This window comes from Sarcophilus harrisii, chromosome 1, assembly GCF_902635505.1.
Source record: "Sarcophilus harrisii chromosome 1, mSarHar1.11, whole genome shotgun sequence".
NCBI lineage: Eukaryota > Metazoa > Chordata > Mammalia > Dasyuromorphia > Dasyuridae > Sarcophilus > Sarcophilus harrisii.
The window spans coordinates 362,090,924-362,112,571 of record NC_045426.1 but is presented as its reverse complement, the minus strand read 5'-3'; the positions used below and the strand labels follow the sequence as shown (position 1 = coordinate 362,112,571).

At 35.6% G+C, this 21,648-nt stretch overlaps 1 protein-coding gene across 2 annotated transcripts in view; it reads right to left on the bottom strand.

Annotated features, from left to right (window-relative positions):
- MYO5B (myosin VB) overlaps positions 1 to 21,648 on the bottom strand; it is a 497,816-nt gene that overhangs the window by 7,453 nt on the left and 468,715 nt on the right. For both annotated transcript variants that reach the window (XM_031945960.1, XM_031945961.1), the window contains 8 exons: positions 19,447 to 19,540; positions 16,587 to 16,730; positions 12,718 to 12,869; positions 9,078 to 9,167; positions 6,639 to 6,789; positions 4,001 to 4,286; positions 679 to 853; positions 39 to 119 (listed from right to left, as the gene is read on the bottom strand). In XM_031945960.1, coding sequence (XP_031801820.1) covers positions 39 to 119; positions 679 to 853; positions 4,001 to 4,286; positions 6,639 to 6,789; positions 9,078 to 9,167; positions 12,718 to 12,869; positions 16,587 to 16,730; positions 19,447 to 19,540 — 1,173 coding nt within the window. The remainder of the gene's footprint in view (positions 1 to 38; positions 120 to 678; positions 854 to 4,000; positions 4,287 to 6,638; positions 6,790 to 9,077; positions 9,168 to 12,717; positions 12,870 to 16,586; positions 16,731 to 19,446; positions 19,541 to 21,648) is intronic.

The window sequence follows — 21,648 nt, the reverse complement described above, 5'->3', positions numbered from 1 at the left end:
AATTCCAATTCTGGAAACAACAACATTCTCAAACTTACCTGAATTGTTCTTATGAAGGCTACTGTCACTCGTTCCTCAAATTCATTCAGGGGCGTATAAAGATTGAGGATTTTGACAATCTGTTGCAATCAAAAGAAATGTTGGTCACAAAAAGTTAATCCTATCTGAACCTATAGAAAATCTCAAAGAATGGATTTCAGTCAAATATTGAATTCAGACCCAAATTAGGAATGGATAATATAGACTCCTATCAATAAAATTTTCACACAAAATGCAACTCTCAACCTGTCTTCCCCAAATACCATTTATTTTTATGCAAATGGATGTTTTTGGAGGCAAATGTCCCTTTTTTGGCTATTTAGTCAGAATTTGCTTTCAAGAGCATTTATTTATTTATTTATTTATTAACTTAAAGCTTATAAACATTTGGAGTTCTCTTTCAACCTAACTTTTAAAAATTAAAACAATTCCATATTTTTTGATCTAGAATGTTCTGGCAACATAGTATTGAGTCATGTACTTTGTAATAGTTCTATTTTCTCCAGCCCTGGGAGTTTTGCAGTTACTGAGGCAAGTATTGCAAACTTTTGAAAACAGAACTACTAGCATCCAGACTTTCATCTAAACTAAGGCAGCTCTGCTAGACTGTAGGAGAAGGAGCCTACGACAATCCCATACCTGCTGTGTACTGAGGGAGGTACATAAGGTGCAAATGGCTTCAGCATCTTCAGGAGTTTTCTTTTTTAACTGCAGGAGCTGTGCTGCATGGATCAGAGGCTCCATTGTCTCTGCTGCTCCACTCTGGTGGAGATTCTTCCCACGAAGCCACTCCTCAAGCTGGCTTATATTATACCTAGATTCATAAATCAAAAATAAATCATGGAAGTACTGCAGTATATGGAAGCTGGGGCTTGGAGTCTTTGAGGAGGCTTTGAGTTCAAATCTATCTCTAGACACTTACCAACTATATGACCCTGTATAAGTCAACTTAACCGATTTTTTTGCCTTTGTTTCCTCAACTGTAAAATAGGGACAGAAATAGTATCTACCTCACAATGCTGTTATGAGGATTAAATGGCATGATATTTGTAAAGCATTTATAGTACCTGACAAATAACTCATCTGCTTTTTTTTTCATTCTGCATTATTTCCCTTCTACCATACTTATTTCTATGTATTTATATTCTTCACAACTGTTCTTTTTTTTTTTTTTTTTTGATCCAGTCCTACTAGGGAGGAAGAGATGTAGAAATTTTCTTCATTAAATATATAGGTAACTCACTTGGTAACTTAAAGACTTAGAAAGTTACTCAGACCTATAATGCATTGTTGGAGTTGTGAATTGATCCAATAATTCTAGAGAGCAATATGGAACTATGCCCAACTGGCAATCAAATTGTGTATAACCTTTGATTCAACAATACCACTACTGGGTCTGTAAGAGGTCACAAAAAGGTAAAGGGCCTACATATATAAAATATTTATAGCAGCTCTTGTTGTAATGGCACAAAATTTGAAATTGAGAAGAATGACCATATTTGGGGAATGGCTGAATAAGTTGTGGTATGTGAATGGAATGGAATGCTATGGTGCTATAAGAAATGACAAGCAGGTAGATTTTTGAAAAACCTGAAAAGGCTTACATGAACTGATGCAAAATGAAGTGGGGAGAACCAGGAGAATATTGTATATATATCAGCAGTACTGTGCCATGATCAACTATGAACGACTTAGTTCTTTATAGCAATACAATGATCCAAGATAATTTCAAAGGATTGGTGGAAAATGCTATTTCTATCCAAAGAAAGAACTGGTGGAGTCTGAATGCAGGCCAAAGAATACTATTTCGCTTTCTTTGTTGTCATGTATGCGTGCGCACACACATTCTTTTGGCTTGTTTCTTCTTTCACGAGATGACTAATGTGGAAATATATTTTATATGACTGCTTATGCACAATGTATATAAAATTATTTACTGTATTAGGGAGGGGGGTTGTGAAGGAAGGAAGGAAAAAATTTAGAACTCAAAATTTTTAAAAAAGTGTATGCTGAAAACTATTTTTACATGTAAATTAGGAAAACTACTATTAAAAATATTTTTCCCCCAGAATACCAAGGGGTTAAGTAACTTGTCTATAACTGCACCACAAACAGGTGTTGAATTATCTTCCTGAGTCAAATATTTGTTTTCTATTCATTATAACACAAAACTTCTTACGTGCCAAAATTTGATCAGCTATCCCATTAATTAATGGATACAGGAATTGTTTCTTCCCCCCCCCCCATATGAATAAAGCTGTTAAGAATATTTTGTGTACAGATAGTCTTTCCCCCCTTTGAATAATACCCTTAGAGTATATGGGATCAATGGGTCAAAGAAATGTATAATTTTGTAGCTCATATTATATGTTACCAAATAGTGTTCAAATCCAACTAGTTCAATATTTGTTAAATGGCTACTGTATAGAAGACATTATGTTAAGCTCTAGGAATAAAAGACAAAAAATGAAAAACAAAGAGAGTCTCTGTCCACGGAGTTTAAGTTCTAGAGAAGAATGTAATCATTTAAAAAATTATACCAAATTCATAATTTTACTTATATAAAAATGCCTATTTTTAGATATCTCCAAAATGAAAATTTATTGTTTTTAAGCTAATCCTACCAATTTTACAGATTCATATCATTTTATGTTTTCTCTTTTATATTTAAATTTTCTCATTTAAGTTTTCTTCTTAAGAGATTAATGTTAAATTGTTGTTTTTTAATTTGAGAACTGATTTTAATCCCTTTAATCAACAGTCCATTGGAGAACTAGTCTTCCAATTATGAATTTATGCTAGTTGTTTATATATTTTGAATGTTAGATTTATATCAGAAATTGTTTACAAAAAGTATGCTATATACTTTTAGTTCCAATTCTCAAATACTTATTCTTTTCTAATCTATTTTTTAATTTTAAAATCTGGAACCAGATGATTTTGATCATTACCGCTTTGTGGAAATCATTTGAGATTTAGGAGAGTGAGGCCTTCTTCTTCCTCAATATTTTTCATAATTTTCCTAATATCCATATCTATTTATTTTTCTGTATACATTTTGTTCTCACGTGATAATTTTTTTTTAATTAAAGCTTTTTATTTTTCAAAATATATGCATGGATAATTATGTGACATTAACCCTTGCAAAACCTTATGTTCCAATTCCTCCCCCCACCTTCACCCACTTCTCCTAGATGTCAAGTAGTACAATATATGTTAAACATGGTAGAAATATGTTAAATCCAATATATGCATACCTATTTATACAATTATTTTGCTGCACCAAAGAAAAATCAAATCAGACCAGAAAAAATGAAAAAGAAAATAAGATGCAATCAAACAACAACAAAAAGACTGAGAATGCTATGTTGTGTTCCACACTCAAATCCCACAATCCTCTCTCTGGGTATAGATGGCTCTCTTCATCACTAGATCATTGGAACTGGTTTGAATCATCTCATTGTTGAAGAGAGCCACGTCCATCAGAAATGATCATCATATAATTTTGTTGTTGCCATGTACAATGATGTCCTGGTTCTGCTCATTTCACTTAGCAACTTGATTAGATTCTAATGAAATTGTCCACTAATGTCTCAATTGGCATTACATTATATCTACAAACTAACATGAAAAACAGTTCCATCTTGTTGGTATTGATTCATTCATGTATATAAACTCTTCAATTACTTAATTTTTAATTTTCTCCTAAATCTATTTTATATTTATCTTTATATACAGGTAAATGTTTGCTATCTAAATGTCAAACGTTAAGTTTCCCAGTTCTGTGGTATTCTGGTTTTCTTTTTTAGGGATAAAGCATCTAAGCATAGTATCTTACTCACAGGAGTGATTTAAATTTTGCTGAACTGAGGTAAAGTTTCTGCTTTGTGGTTCTAGTTTGTGATATCAGTTGTTGCTGTGGGCACTCCGGACACCTTTCTCCTAACCCCGCTTAACTCACCGGAGTTGCATGCCTGTGCTCCAAGAACAGACATCCTTCCTGAGCAGGAGGTTGTTGAGGGCTACAGCATTGATCATGTAGAAGAGCTGCTTAAACACCTGCTGTATGATCTCAGGATCAAGGCCCTGATCGCACATCACACTGTGAAAGGAATTCATCTGGCGTATGATGGCATCGAGGCTGTAGGAATTGTCCCCATCTACCATGCTGGAAGATCGTTTCCTGTAGCCTGTTGGTTTCACTCCAGACAAACCCTGAATGCTTTCATTTTCCAACATGGCGGACACTAGAAAGAAAATAGCAAATGGGCTCAAAGATTTTCCCTATGAAACAACATTGTTAATTTGTATATCACCCAGATGTTCCAGTTTCTCTTGAGTTTTGATACAGGACAGAGCCCCTTAATATTTTTCCACTCATGACTCCTTTTTCATTCAAGAAATTTTTACATGATCCCAGGTAAATAAAGGTAGGTAAATAAAATTTCATGTCCCCTATATTTTTAGTTATGATACCCCATATGGGGTCATGACCCATAGTTTAAGAAGTTGGGAAATGGGGCACCAGAAAAATACCCAGGGACAAAAAATTTATAAATATGCCTGTTCTTAAGGTAGCTTGCCAAAAAAAAATTACACACACACACACACACACACACAGTGAAGAGAGTACTTGGACCTAGAGTCAGGAAGACCTGAGTTCAGATTTGGCCTTAGACCTAGCTGTATGACTCCAAGCATGTCATGTATCCTCTATCTGCTTCAGTCTAATATATATATGTATATATATGTATGCTTCATATAAAATAGGGATAATGATAGTATCTAAAGCCCAGAATTATGAGAATAAAACAAGATATTTGTAAAGAACTAATAAAACATTAAAATGCTACACAAATGTTTGTTATCAATATTATTTTAACATCCTACTCTTCCTTGGCATGGAATTTTTTAGCCAAGAGTCTCCAAGAATTTAAAAGGGCTAAGAAGTAAGTTCTAGAAAAAGTTCCAAGGATAAAGAGAAATAAAGACTATCAAATACTATATATAATATGAAGTAAACCTTTCAAATAGCTTTTTAGACTTTAGGTCTCCATCTTTTGGGGTGGGAGGAGAATGAGGAAATAGCAGAGAGGGATAAGAAAGAAGTTGCTTTAGAAGCATCTGGGGCAAGTTATTCAACTGGTAATTCTGTTCTCCTGCCCTGAGAAATAGACTAGATTGGAATTTTGCTATAATATAGCTTATTATAATGAAGAATATGGTATGAATGGATACTTTTAGGAACTCCTTCATCCATGGAAGTAAGAACACTTTCATTTCATTTCATGGAAGCATAGCCTGAACTCCTTAAAAAAAAAAAAAAGATAAGACTGGACTCCTTAAAAAAAAAAGATAAGACTCCCAGCTATTAATTTCTGTACCTTTGTACTGCCTGAGTAAATGGGCTTGAGTGAAGAATGAAAATGACAGCATGTAGAATAAAGGTATTTAATCTGGAGTCTAAAAAATTGTTTTTTTTCCTCTTTTTAATTGAAAGTGGATTTCAACATGAAAATATTTAAAGAAAAATAGAAAATCTTTAATTTTATAGTTTGTGTTCAAAAGCTTATATAACTGTCAATTGATTTGGATTTATGTAACCACAATTTAGAACACAAAAAAGTAGTTAAGTTCATGTTACCTTTTGCATATTTGTAAAAATCAAATTATATCAGTTTACCATGAACCTAATTTGAAGAGTAATCAAAGACTAAAATGAAAGAAAACAAAAAACCTCTAGGAACACCAGAATTTCTTTTTTAAAAAATGGAAAATTATCTAGCACCCCAAGGTAATATGTAAACAAACCTTTATGCTGCTCAATGAGTTGTGTCTAGTTCCTATAATAAACTGTTAAGTGGCATAAGTTGTACTTTCTTCACTTTATTGTATATGAATTTTATGTATATTTCGTTCATTATTTTTGCTACATCTCTAAAGTAGCAGAGGGATGGACCTCAACTATTATGCTTATTTAAAAAATAAGTTGACAGAACTCTGTCTTCAAAAAAGGCAGCAGCATTTTCTATGTACTGTAGATAAGTGAGTCTTTAATATAATCCAGGACTCTTTCTATTAAACCACTTTATAAAGGAACACCAGTCCTGGGGCAACTATCTCTTGAGTGAGTGATACAGCCATTCCTCATCAGACTAACAAGGAAGGAAAATGTTTCTCTCTGGATACATATATCTTTCAGACAGACAATTTTGTGCTCTCTAACAGGGTAATGAACATTTCATCTCCTTTCTACACAAGTGACATGGATCTAGGTGCATTGTGGTTCCTTTCTCATACTTCAAAACATAACCATATACAAGAGTCTAATACCAGGCAATTATTAATCCTGCTGGGAGTTTATAAAGTTTTTGCTTTAAAAAAAATTCTATCTGTACTTTGAAAAGGGAGGATTGAAGCAAATACTACAACCCTCATAGAAGGCAGGTCAATTTGCTTAGAAAAAAACTAACTTTCTCTGGGGATTCCCCCCTTGTCTATTGCAAAAGCTTTTCTGAGGGGGTGGCAACATGGAACAAGCTATCTTTGGCCTCCCTTCCAAACCTCACAATCATATGAATTGTTTAATATCCACTTACCTATCATCGGTTGTAACATGCCCTCTGCGATCTTAATGAGCTGCTGGTAAATCTGGATGGAGAGATCGCTTAAGACTTGGCGGTATTCAGTGAGGTCAAAATTTTTAAGACAGTGTTCATTCTGTTTGGGGGTATTCTGGGTCATGAATCCCTGATAGGAGAAAATACATTGGGAAAGTTCATCTTTTTGCCAGGGACAGGATGACAGCTAGCTCTTTGCCCTTTGGACCATGGTTGTCTCAGAGAGTCCCTCATTCCTGGGTTCCATACTTTTAAAAAAAAACAACCAGCTATAATATTCTAATGTTAGCATTTGGATGCTGTTCATGTAACATATAAAAGAACAAATATGAAAAAAATTAGAATTTCATCTGGAAGGGACTAAAGGTAAACCTTTAGTTTACCCCCATTTTTATAGAGATGAGGAAACAATGGCACAGAGGATTTAAATGACTTACCCCAAATCGCAGAGCTCAAAGTTGTGAATAGAACCCAAATAAGCCAACATGTTAAATGCTAGTTCTTAAGTACAAAAAACCACAGGATTATAAATTTAAAGCTATTACTGACTTCAGGAATCAATCTAGTCCAGTCCCTTCATTGATAAATAAGAGACCCATAGACATGAACTGGCTTCTCCCAGGCCACAAAGTTATTAATTAGTAGAGGCTTTCTGATTCCATAACTGGCATGCTTTGCACAGTAGTCTAGAATTTCTTGTTTTGGTGAATGCTGAAAATAACCCTGACTTACTATTTCATACTCAGGCCATCAGATATTGTTGATATATGTTCTTCTTCCTGACAATTTGGGTATATGGGAGATTCCATCTTGTCCAGAAGCTTCTCAGGAAAGCCCCTAAAAGAGTGGGTTAGCATATCTTCCTGCCCATCTTTTTGAAGTTTTAATTTGCTCCAATAGGTTATAATCTAGAAATTAGTAGATAGGGACACTGTAGCTAAAAAACCAAATTCAAGCCAAAGCCTGTTTTATGTGTAGTCTGGAGATAAGAATGATTGTTACACTTGAAAAATTCACTTTATTTTAAAATGTAAAAAAACATTTTTGACTCACAGAGTATACAAAGCAGGCTGGTGGGTCAGGTCCAGGGAAATGCAGATGCCTATTCTTTATCATCTGGGCTACCTATAGTAGATGGAAAGTCTCCTACTCCTACTCTGCATGTGTGTTCTGATCCTCCGCTCATTAAGGGACTGGTCTAGAACTCTGGTTGTGAGTCCAAAACACATGTGGCATCAGAGCTTGGAATTCTACTAGATGTTGCAGTGAAATTTTCCAGCCTTTTCTTGTTAGAGGACAATAAGGTGCAAAAGAACTTTTTTTCTTAAGGAAAGAAAGACTTCTAATAAAACCTTGAATTAATGCTGGAAGTGACCTTAGAGATCTATCTCCTCATTTTATAGAGGAAGAAATGGAACTTTAGAGAAAGAAAGTGACTTCCTCAAAGTCATACAACAGTAATGAGCAGAGATGGAATCAGACTGATAAATTTAAATCCAGAACTCTTCTACAAGCTCTATGATAGGAACAAGCTTCTTTTTAGCATTTCATCTTTTCTTTCTAAAATATATTTGAAAATGTGCCGTTTTGAGTACAGCACAAGCTAGCGTTGGAACAAATTCAGCTCTTCTGACGTGCTGAGTCAGACAATCTGGGAGAAGATTCTACTATAAACTGAAGTTAGGTTATACTTTGTTGTGAAGAACATTTCAGTGACTAAAGGGGCAGCCAGTTTTGCAAAAATCACATATATATGTATATAAATATGTATATACAGAGAGACATATGTGTGTGTATATATATGTGTATATGTATATATTTTTAAAAGTACATGGTAGATTTTGCTAAAGCCTCAGCAGAAGCTAAAAGCCACTGGCTTTAGTGAATGCTAGAAGAGTCATTTATCATCTCAGTGACCCAGGCAACACTCAAGAATGTAAGGTATAAAACATCTGTCAATCTTCATTGATCAAAAGAATTTCTCTATTGGTTAGTCTCTATACCAATCTAGACATTTAGATTTAGATAAAAAACTTTTAAGGGCACATGTGTACACATACACACAGCTTTCTCCAATGCCTCATTGTGGTATGGAAGCGAACTTGGGTTCTTAAAGATTATGCTTGTAGAACATATAGTTTCTGTCAATTTAGAAAGGTTTCAAATATCCTTTTTACAAGTCTAGCTAGATTTGGGGAGACTGACCAGTCTTGATATAGGGCAATGATGTTTCTTTATTTTGTTCTTTCCCTATTTCTTTCATCTTTTCCCCCCATTTCTTTTTTCCCCTTCCCTCTTTTTTCCTTCCCCTTCTTTCTCTCTCTTGCTCCCTCCTCTTTTTCTCCTCTTCTTCCTTTCTTTCTTCCCCCTCCTCTTTGTACTGTTGTATCTGTAAACTGACAATAATGTTTCTCTTACCTCATCCCCACTGTACTGCTTCAAGCAATGAAGAAGGCGGCATGTATTGGATAACCAAAAGGATGTCATCTCGAAATCATCATTGTGCTTCTGGAGGGGAAAATAAAATTTACTGAATGACTGACATCAATCTTTTAATCTTATTATTTAAATAACATTACATTGGATATATTTATCTTATTCTCTCATATTTTATTCCATTTTTCATTCTATTGTGTCTGTTTTTCTGGTTTCTATTCTGTTATCCAACAGGGCTTTAATTAGATAATAATACTTAGAGATGAGGCTATTATCAAGAAATTATTTGGTTGAGCTTAAGTTTTTTTTTCTAACTACAAGATAAGCTTTTAGAAAAGCCTCTTTTTCATTCAATCCCCCAGTACCACACATACTAGACAGCTGTCTAGTATTAAGGGTGCTATCCATGGCAGCAGAAAAACATGATATTCACTGAGCATATGAAAGGTTTGTTTGTACCTATGGTACAGTTCTCTTAAACCTCTTACTTTAGTCAACTGAGCTAATGCCAGCTAGATAATTCATATAAGTGCTATAAGTTTTCCTGAGCATTTTCCTTACAATCAAAGAAAAGAATACAGTTATCCCTTCCATATCATAGGGGATAGGGAATGGTGCCCTCACAATCTGGAAAATCTGCAAAAAATGTTTGGTTTCCCTTCTTACCAGAGAAGAAGTCTGAATTATTATGGTATTAAAAGATGAAATATGTTGATATTATACAATACTACACATATATTTATGCATTTCTGAGTTTTTCAACTTTTTTCTGCATCATCTGCTGGCTGCAGCTTCTGCAAAACTTTCCCCTCCTCCCCATTCCCATTTAATTTCTTATGCCAATCTGCAATATGTCAAAACTGCAATGGGGAAAGTCGCCATATGGATAAATGTATAAGAAAAAAAATTAAAAGCCAATAATGGCTGTATATCAAAGAACGAAGAATGATTGTTTAGAGAAGCAGCCAAGTAAGTATTGTAACAAATCAAAAGGCAACACGATATCATCCAGTATGAAGGCGATGGTGAGACCATGTGGATGTTGCTTGTATGCCTATGGGATTTACGGCAATAAACTGTAAAAACACCAGGCCTATGGAATCTCCTGTCTAGGGAGGACCCTCATCCTGGACCAACATCTCAGAACAATAGGTAGAGAAATGGATGGTTCCTAGACATGAGAGAAAGTAAAAATACTCAACACCTATTGGCCTTCCTTTGTGTCTATCAGTTTAATCAATGACTATGGAGAGAGGGTGGGATAACAAATTCAATCAGGGAAATAATAGGAACACATAGTGGAGTCCAAAATTCAGAAAAATTCAATCAAGGAGGCAACAGTAAAACATAGTGGGTTCCAGAAGTCTTAGTACGTTTTTAAGCTAAGATCTTTGGGATAGTATGTAAAAAATTAAGTTTTGCTAGAAAGCATTATATGAACTGGTGGAAAGTGAAGTGAGTAGAACTAACAAAAACAATGTACAGCAATACTGTAACAGCAATATTGTAACAATGATCAACTGTGAAAGCCTTTGCTATTCTGATCAATACAATAGTCCAAGACAATTCCAAAGGATTCATGATGAAAAATGCTGTCCATCTCCAGAGAAAAAAACAGATGAACTCTGAGTGCAGATGTAAGCAAACTTTTTTGATTTTCTTTATTTTTCCCTTTCTTTTTGAAACACACACACACACACATATGTGCTCAAGCACATGTGTGTTTTCTTTTGCACCAAGGCTAATGTGGAAATCTGTGATTTCATATATATAACTGATATTATATTGCTTGCCTTCTCCAGGGATCATGAAAGAGCCAGAGAGAATTTGGAATTCAAAATTTTAAACAATGAATGCTAATTTTTAAAAATGTAATTAGGAAATATTTAATGAAATTTTAAACAAATTACATTTTCAAGTATTTTTCTCATAATAATTCTGTGAAGTGGGTGTAGTATCCTACCCAATTTATAGATAAAGAAAAAATTTTTACACTTAAAAAATGTGGGTAGTCCCCAAGATTATGTACTTTTTCCTTTCTTTCCTAACAATCCCTTTCATTCATATAGCTTCAACCACTGTTTCTATGAAGGTGATGTCTAAACTTATATTTCCAATCTCACTTCTGGTTCTAGGCCTGCATTTTCAGCTACCAACAGAAAATATCCTTCTGGATATACTATCTGTACCTCAAATTCCAAAATCCAGCTGATCAATCTCTTCCAGCAAACCTGTTCTTCCTTCTGACTTCAATATCCATTCACCTAGTCTTGGGGTTATCTTTGATTCTTCCCTCCCTCATGTCTCATAACTTCAAAGTTACCAAGTTTTATTGATTCTCTTCTGCAATTTCTTTCTTCTCTCTAACCCTACTTCTCTCACCCTGGTATAGGTCCTCATTCCTACCTTTACACATAATTTCAATAGCCCTCCCATTCTTGCCTCCATTTTCCTCTTCTTTCATTTCCTTCAATATGTCCTTCGCATGCCTACCAAAATAATCTTTTCTATGAATAGACTGCTTGGTTCAAAATTCATAAGTAGTTCTCTATGGTTGTCTATGTGAGTTCAAACTTCTTAGCATGACATTCAAAGTCCTCTATAGTTGGGGTCACCCTTTTTCTAGCCTGAGCTGCAACACCAAACTTAGCTTCAGCCAAACTAGTCTACTTTCTATAAAGAGTAACCCAAACACTTAATGTACCTTTTAATACTCATGACTCATAATTGAGAATATTGCCTTTGCCTTGGAACATCCTTCCTTCTCTTTACTTATTAATTAGTCAGCATTTCTTAAACAATCATCTTTTTAATAATTCACATTTACATAATGCTGTAAAGCTTTAAAAATTCTTTATATGAATTATCTCAAATGGTCTTCAACACCCAATTCAAATGCCCCTCCTCAATGAAAACTTCCTTAGAGATCTACTATTGGTAACAATCTGCGCCTACCCATCCACCAATCTGACAAAGTACTTTGTTTTGCGGTTCATTCAATGTATGGTTGTATATTACTCTACCTGTGCCTTATGTACCATTAGACTGTACCCTTTTTGAGTACTTTTTTGTCTCCCCTCGTATCTAGAAGAATGTTTGTTGAATGAATCAATGAATGGATGAATGTATAGTTTCATAGACAATAGCATATGTGAAGCAATAAAACAGAAGGCAGTGGGAAGGAGAGTTAGAAATCAGGCACTATTTCAGATGGACAAATATCAGAGGAGCAAACAAACTAAAAAGCAGGCACAGAATTGAAGTAAAATAATATTTGTTCATGACAATGGGCATACACTCCTTAAAAGGTGATATTTCTTTCATATCATTTATTTTAGGAAGAAAGTATGTAGTTCACTTTTAGAAAGATTCCCCTTTGAAAGGTTTAAAACTAAATTACAATACTTATAGAGGTTCAGTTTCAGTTTACTGAAAGATAAGCTTATGTGGAGTCCTCATTTATAAAGGATGGTGAAAATGTAAGAGGTAAATAGCTGAGTCACTTACCTATGGAGAAAGAGGTTTGTAAGATACTCTCCCTTTCTCTTCTTTCCCTCAAAGTCTAAGCAGGTTGAGTTCTCTTCATTTATTTCAAATACAAGATTTCCTAACAGTTAGTTACCTTTAGTACTTTCTTGATGCCATTGATGGTTGAGGTGAGCAGGGAATGAACTTTAAGGTCATCATTGACATAATCTGCATGTCTGATACACATGTAGAGGATGTAAGCAGGAAGACATGGAACTGTGCCTGACAGAGTCTGAGGTTTCAGATCTACCAAAAAAAAAAAAACCAAACAAAGGAGTTATTATTAAGAAGAAACCCGAGGATGCATAATCGTGGCTCACCATGTAAATAAATGTTGTAACACAAGAATAGGGACGGCTAGATGGCAGAGTGGACAGAGCACCAGCCCTGGAATCAGGAGGTCTTGAGTTCAAATGTGATGTTAGACACTTAACACTTCTTAGTTGTGTGACCCTGGGCAAGCCATTTAATCTCAATTGTCTTGCAAAAAACCCCATAAAAAGGAAAAAATAAACCAAAAGCAAAGTACATTTCAAAGGCAGTTTAAATCTTAAATGGTTAAATTTATGAGAGTAAGGGATAAAGCAGACAGATCACATCAGTATTCCACTGTTGCTCTCATAACTGCAATTGACTTTCCTGAAGAAAGAAGCTGAAAGCCATTTTATACAGATCCTAGAGCATTTTCTGGACAAGACAATCTTTTCAATTTGCCCTCTCTCCTTACACTGCCTTAAGCACAAGAACTCACCCAACAGGCCACTATATTCATAGTAAGATAGATATTTGATCCTAAGGAAGTCTCACCATTTTTGCTTACTAAAGGTGTTTTTTATTTTTTTTTTTTTGGGAGGGGGCAAACTTGGATTTCCTAGCAAATGCTATTTTACAGAATTCACCCAGGAATTATTCTGAATTTATTTTTAAACCTTCTCTTTTCACTGTTTGGACTGCAATATTCAGGTGTTCTCTTTGACTGTTCATATTTATTATAGAAGGGTAACCAAGTGTGACCCTCATGGATTCTTGGTGCATCTGCATCAAGACAGGAATTTCTAGGTAAAGAAAAGGGTTATATAACGAAAGGGAAAAAATTAAAGATAAAATTAGAAATTTCCAGAGCATAAAATTACTTTCCTTTTGGCTATTTAACTCTTACATCTACATTCTCTTAATATTTGCCATTTCAACTAAAGTTGACATATTCTCCTTTAGCAGATGGGAATAATAATAACAATAGCAGCTAGATTTTCAAAGTGCCTTCCATATATATGATCTTATTTACTTCTCCGAACAATTCTGTGAGATTGGTACTACTATTCTTTCCATTTTCCAGATAAGGAAATTGAAGCTCAGAAGGGGAAAGTCATTTGCTCAGGGTCATTTGGCTAGTAAATGGCTGGGGCAGAATTTTAATCCAGGTCTTCATGTCTCAAAAGTCCAATTTTCTTTCTGCAACATCATGCTACAAGTCTTGCCAAGGCAGTGTGACAAAAGAACCCAACCCCTAAGGTAGTGTGATTCTGCCAGGTGCAGGGAAATGATTGATCTATTCCTCCTTGGATGAAATTGCATTTACTGTTTGTCTTAGTGATTTAATAACTACTGTCTTCTGGCAACTTTCACATTATTAATATTTAATATGTGTTTTTAGTGACTGTCTTATACTTGTTTACTAATGTCCCTATCTTTTTTCTACTTCTCTCTCTATCCCTACTACTTCCCACCTTCCAAACCCCAACCCCAATCAACAATCTGATGCAAGGCTGAGTGTAAAGTTAACTGTCTAATGTACATTTGTTGCTTAATTGAAGAAAAGATCTTTGGAGATATGGGAGAACTAATTAAATTCCCTAAATTAATAGGCTAGTGTCAACTCTCCCTACACACTATTCATTTACAAGAGACTGTATTATGTTTTCTAAGCACCAAATACAATTAGGACTCATTTTAAAAGTCCTTTTTTTCCTCTTAATTTCACATCATGAATTTAAGAATCCCATCTTTTATATTAATGCGCCAAACCGCCAAGACTGAAGTCTGAATTTTAAAATCAATATTCAGCTTCTATATATCATCCTGTGTTTATTTAGTGACTGATCACTGGGAAAAATTCATCTTTATAGAGGTACTAGGTCAGAATCTAGCTTTAGGAGGTATATGAAAAAAAACAAAAAACAAAATCACAACTACATTGTATTCTCCTGGTGGACAGGTTTGTGTATTGTTGTGTATAACCTTACAAATCTCCACACAACCTAGGAGAATAGATGTCAATGCATCCTTCTGATTGATGGATCATTTCTAAAGCTAATATAGCACCATCTTCCTTCCCTTCCTTCCTTCCTTCTCTCTTTTGAGATCAGGCCTCCTATCTTGTCCAGGTTCTAAGTATAAGGGTCTCTCATAGACCCAGGCTGATCATCCCAGGATCTTTGACATGCTCTGTTTCTATCCTGGGTTGGTTTGTTCCTCCTTGGGTAATCTGGTGGCTTTTTACTCTTGAAGGACTCATCATATCAGCTTGAAACTTCCAAAATGAAGAGAATTGCCATCTCCCTGGTGGTAGAGATTATAGGAGCACACTACCATGTAGGCCATGGTTAAGACTTTTCAAGACTCTCTCATCTCTCTTATTCATTTTTACAATGAGTAAAATATATATATATATAATTTCCCCTAAGTACTGTTTTGACTATATCTCCCATATATTTTGATGTTGTTTCATTGTTGCCATTCTCTTTAATGAAATTATTTATTTTTTTCCTATGATTTATTTTTTGACAAACTAATTCTTTAGGACTAGGTTATTTAAGTTTCCAATTAATTTTAATCTGTCTGTCCATGGCTCCTTATTAAATGCAATTTTTCTTGCATTATTATCTAAAAAGGATCCATTTCCTATTTCTGCTTTTCTCTATTTGGTTGTGAGGATTTTAAGCTCTAACATATGGTTCATTTTTGTACAGGTGTCATGTACCACTGAGAAAAAAGTATTCATTTCTTTTCCCATTCAATTTTCTCTAGACTTTTGTGATGCCTAACTTTTCTAAAATTCTATTCATTTCCTTAATTTCTTTTTTTTTGTTTTGTTTATTTTTGGCTGGTTTTTTATCTGGTTATTTGAGAAAATAGAGCAGCTAAATGACTTGCTTGGGGGTTACTTACAATCAGAAGTAGAACTCAAGTTTCCTGATAATAGATTTTCTCCTAAACTACAAAGTTTTCCAAATTAGCTGCCCACATAATTCTGTTGTGGAACAAGCCATCACTAGAAGCAGCCAGAGGATATCAGTAGGGAGAAAGCCCTCCTAGAGCACTGAAACTAGCATCTGCTTGGGGTCCATTAAAGGGAAAAAATCTTTGAGAAGTGCATCCTGTGTGCAAAGTCTTTCCTAAGAATAAATTTAGAGCTTCTAAAATATATATACATACACATTGATATACACAAACATAAACTGAGACTGAAATACATTTGGCTCAGTCTCTTTCCAGTTCTCATGGAAAATCCTTCTATGTTTGAGAAACTCTAGAGTCTACTATTTTGCCCTAATTCTTTGAGTCAGGCAATAACAGGTGGAGCAGAAGATTCCTGAATAGTTAGTCAATATGGTATCCACGGATGAATCATTTCATCCCTGCCACTGAAAGCACTTTTACCTCCTAAAGTCAAATATTAACAGCCCAGCCCTGAAATCACAGAAAGATACACAGTGGCCTTACTCCAGTGGCAGGGATACATCGTATCTGGGCTTTGTACCATCCTAAATCTATCAGCACAATACAATTCTCACTCTAAACTCCTCTTCAGTCTAAACCCCAGAGAACCAACCTTCAAATTCTCACAAGCTTAGGCATAGATATAATCAGACCTACTGAAGACCAAATGTCCATTTTATCAAATTGTCCCAGAATTTCCAAAGCAGTTGCTAAAGTGAGAGGGTCATAAAACCTTTTTCTAACCTGTCACCAGATTCCGAATGAGAAGGGGCTCATCTTCTTTGCAGTACTCCAGCATTCCCTGGAAATCCTTCTCCTTCCTTTGGACTGTGACCTGTCTGGTAAGTTCATGCCGCTTCCTCTCACTCTGTGCTAATGCTTGGGCAGCTAAAGGAGGAAGAAAGACAAAAAAAAGATTAACTGATGCTATAAAGCCAGCTGGGAAGCTAATGAGATGATGTTCTTGTTGGTTGTTTGTTGCGTGAATTTTGTTCTGGAAGAGGACCAATGACATCAGGAAGTCGTGATGTGCAAGTGACTTGGCTTTCAGTAAGGTAGGGCTGTGTAGAGTTATCAACCTCTCTCTCTCTTCTAGGTTCATGAGAATCCACTGGCAAGACATAAGGTCAGCACAGCTGGCAATGGCCCTGGATGCAGTGGGAGAAACCTGACCTTTTTAAGCTAAAGTCTTTCCCTGGTCTTAGTTTGTCTAAGGCAACACATATTCAGTAAAGGCTAAGTAGGAATTGAGGCAAAAGATGATCTAGTATGCCTTCACAAAAGAATCACTTAGTAAGATAAAAGATAAAAGACCCTTAACCAGTGAGTGGAAGGAAGATCAGGCCTCTACCTGACACATTAGGATTTTCAGCTTCCTAGGACAAAACCCTCTGGCCTCTCCTAAGAGTCTCTAGCAGTTCACTATGCACAGCCTTCTAATTTTTTTTTAACACTTTACAAAGGCAGAGACAAGCCTAGCTGCCTGCAGGACTTATGACAGCAACCTTAATAATACTCACTGGCCTAGTCTACCTGTGCTTGAAAATTCTAATCTCTCTTCAGGGGTATATGTAACATTAGGGATGATGGCTGGTCCTATTAATTAATCCTAATAATTCCATAATAGTTCTTTGTTCCCACTTAGGATCACAGGAGAGAGAATGGGCATCTGAAGCAAAAGAGTCATTTAGATTAGTCAAAAAACCATGGGCATTATGAGACAGACTGTGCATATTTACAGAATCTGATTTAATGTCATTAGCATTTGATTATATTTACTATGAACCATGTACTCTGCTAGTCAGTAGGATTTAAAAGCCAGCAAAGTGATCCATGATATCTTTGATATAAGGAATTCTCAATGAGGAAACTCCCTTTACCACAGAGCTCAAGGGGACATTGAGAGGTTAAATGACTTGACCAGGTTAACACAGCCAGTATGTGTTGGGGTAGAATTTGAATATGGGTTTTCCTGACTCTCAGGCCAATTCTCTATTTCTAGATACTATGACACAAAGATAAAAATAAAAACAAGCATTATCTTCTCTATAAAGTTGTAATGAAGGGTAAGGGGGAACTATTTTTATTGGATATTTCATATAGAGCCTCTAGGGGCAAAGGGTTAGACTGGATGATTTCAAAGGTCCAGTCTACCTGTGTTTGAAAATTCTAATGTCTCAATGGAAGATATATAAGATGGCTGATCTTTTAATTCCACAAAAAGAAAAGGGGAAATGGGTAAGACATCTTTTAGTTAATAATTTCAACCTCAAAACTAAACATTTAATAATAATAATCCTTGTCCATGGGTCATGGGGATTTCAGAACTGATAGATGATTGGCTTTCTAGAAGCAATTAGTCAGAAAAAAATTTTCAGTTGGCTAGTTCAAACATAGAAGTATTTGAGATTCCCAAAGGCTGGATAGGTTTCTGGAAAGACTCATCATATAATTGTGCTTTTTGTATCATAGCAGCCTACAAAAATAAAAATGAAACTAATTGGTTTGAACCAAGGGAAAGAAACTTTGAGGTGTTGACATAATGCCAGAGGCTAACATGAATAAAATGGAGACTCCCAACTAACAAACTTTTACTGACAACCTACTGTATGCAGGGCCATGAGAGGGCACAAAGATTTATAAGACATGACATAACTACTTTCAACAAATGTATCAATATATAGACAATGGATATAGATAACAACATAAAAAGATAATATAGATATAGATAATAATATAAAAGCATAATATGCTAAATGCCAAAAAAGTGGTGAAGATAAGATATACTAGAAAGCAGGGATTGAAAATTCATTCTAGCTAGAGCAGTTAGGGAAGGTACTTTTTAGGGGATAAGGAGAAAGAGATGAAGAGTAAATATAGAGAGTACATATAGAAAGAGATATTTAGAGATAGGGACTGTAGAGATGTCATGGAAAGCTACTGAAGTTTTTTGAACAGCTGAGGATATGTTTGGGTAGTTAAATGATGCAGTGGATAAAACAGAAGGCCTGGAGTCAGGAAGACTCATTCATCTTTCTGAGTTCAAATTTGGCCTCAGACACTCACTAGCTGTGCGACTCTGGATAAGTCATTTAACCCTGTTTGCTTCAGTTTCCTTGTCTGTAAAATAAACTGGAGAAGGAAAAGGGCAACTGCTCCAGTATCTTTGCCAAGAAAACACCATGAAATCATAAGAATTAAACACAACTGAAAGACTGAGCAAGAGGAAACATGTATGTTGAAGTCCTGCTTTTCCTTCAAATTCCACCTCAGGTATCATGTTCAAGAACCTCTGTCTTATGTTCAATTGATTTTCCCTTCTCAAATTTTCCTAGAGCCCTTGTTATGATCTCTTTGCTCTTATTACAATGTATTTTGTAATAGATTTTATGGATATACGTTCAAGGAAACAAAGAAGCAAAACAATAAGATCTTGATAAGTAGAAAGAAGTACCAAAAAAGTCAGGAAAGTTCTTAGCAGAAAATAGGAAACAAAAATTCACTTTTCCCAGATATACTTCTCTCAGAACAACTACCTAACCCTAGGCTGCCTCTTCTCTCTCCATGCCCAGAAATGCCAACTCTCATCATCATTATTAAGTACCTTCTAGATCCTGGACTTTCTTCATATAAATCTTCAATTGTTTTTTCAGTTTCTTCTCATTCTTTTCCAGTTTTTCTACCAACTCTTTGAGGTCCTAAAACCAAATGGAAGAAGTTAGAGGAGAAAGAGGTGTAAATCCTGTGTTTTCCAAGAAAGGGGCTCATCCAAACCCTGACAACAGTTGTCTCTGAAGAACAGCAGGTACCATTGGGCAGCCAGGAGCCAGGTCCAATTCAGAGTTTGTTTTCACATTAAAGACTGTACAAATAACTTGATATTCACGCCTCCTGGCAGCCTGACAAATCCCACAGTTTCTCATGTTTCCTTGCCAACCCTGAAGGAAGTACGCACCCAATTTGGGTGTACACAAGAGGTGTGCAGGGTGAGGTAGGTGATTTGCACAAGACCAATTGGAACTGGGAGAAAAAGCAAGATGATGGCTGAAGCCCCACTGTTGCTACAATTCCATCTGAGTCCTCAGCAGCCACTGGGAACAAAGTTAACTGAGCAATGACCATAAGGGACCTAGTGCAATTGGGAATGATTTCATTGTTAGTAACAGTTGCTACCTTTCCCTATAGTCCATGAAATAAGATGAGGGAGAGGCTTTTTTCTTCTCTCCCATTTTCAACTGTAATACCAACTTCCTTCCTTATCTATCTCCCTCTTCCCCATCCCACCCTCCCCCCACCCCCCAGTGAAAAGAAAACCTAATAACCCTCTAGGAAACTCATTTGCCAACTGAGGAACTGAATCATCTGGATGGAAGCTCATAATAAAGACTGATTTACACCATGCTTTTACCATGGCAGGTGACTCCACTTACGTTTCTATTGCCAAGGGTAACAATTTGTTTGGTTCAAAGGAGAAGTTCTATTTTAATGTGGCCCTGGAGAAATGAGGGTGTTTTACTAATTTGTAAACTGGCTTATATTTCCTGCATCTTCAGCTTTACAGCAGGGTTCCAAGATTAGTCAGTGTCTTCTTATACCCTTTAATCTCTCATTTGGGTTTGTGATCTTTAGTCACAGCTATCTTTTTCTCCACCTCAAATATGAGCAGCTAGGTGTCACAGTGAGAAAGCACCAAGCTTGGAATCAGAAAGATTCATCTTCCTGAATGCAAACCTGGGCTCAGACACTCAGACACACTAGCTGTGTGACCCCAGGCAAGATACTTAACCATCTTTACCTTAGTTTCCTCATCTGTAAAATGAGATGGAGAAGAAATGGCAAACTATTCTAGTATCTTTGTCAAGAAAAGTTCTAATGAGATTATGAAGTCAGACATGAATTAAAGAATCAAACAACATGTGTATATATACACCAAAATGTCTTTATATGTATAAGTAAATTGCCTCTTCTACTCAACAATATGACTCAATTTCTTTCTTTTTAATCAGAGGGAAAAATCCATAATAATATTGCATAACCCAGAAGATTATTAAACTGATTCTTATCACGCCATTTAGTCAAGAAGCTAAGAATTAGTTAGCTTTTTAGAACTTAAAATCTGTGGCTCACTGGGGCCTAGTTAAACTTTTTAGCACTAAACTGGACTCTGCTTGGAAATATAGGGTAAGGGAGTGGATGGGAAGGACGAGAGTTTGTAGATAAATATAATTCCCTTCTTTTTCTTAGGCTTCCAACTCATTACTTCGGGAAGTTGTTACCATTTAAGTCTACCCTGAAGCAATAGAATTTCCTACTAATCTATATTCCATTTTCATTGCTTTTTTTTTTTTTGCCACTTAGTAAGAAAATCTCTTTACTTTGTCATATACAACATTTTCATAAAGGATAAATAGGCCATTCTAGGTGAAAGTGTTAGTCCTCAGGGATAATGCAGTGTGAGAGTCATGTTTTGTCTCTTGGGTCACACTAATAGTAGGGGAAAGCCCTCAACCATGAGCCAGAATCAAGGCTATCCTTTAATTAAGCTCTTGAGGCTTATTTCTCATATATGTCCAGGGACTTGTGCAAAATATTCCTGCCTCTCTCAGCTGACTCAATACAGAACAAGAACAAACTTGTTTAAAATAAGTTTTAAAGTTTTTGAGTATGAAAGTAGCAATTTTAGGAAAAAATTTGTAAATTGCCATGTTATTTTACATAGAGAGTACTACAGTTTGTAGCCTAAATTACTCTAGTTCCCAGGAGGTCTTAACTTCTTCACCAATTTACCTATTTTCCTTTTGGACAG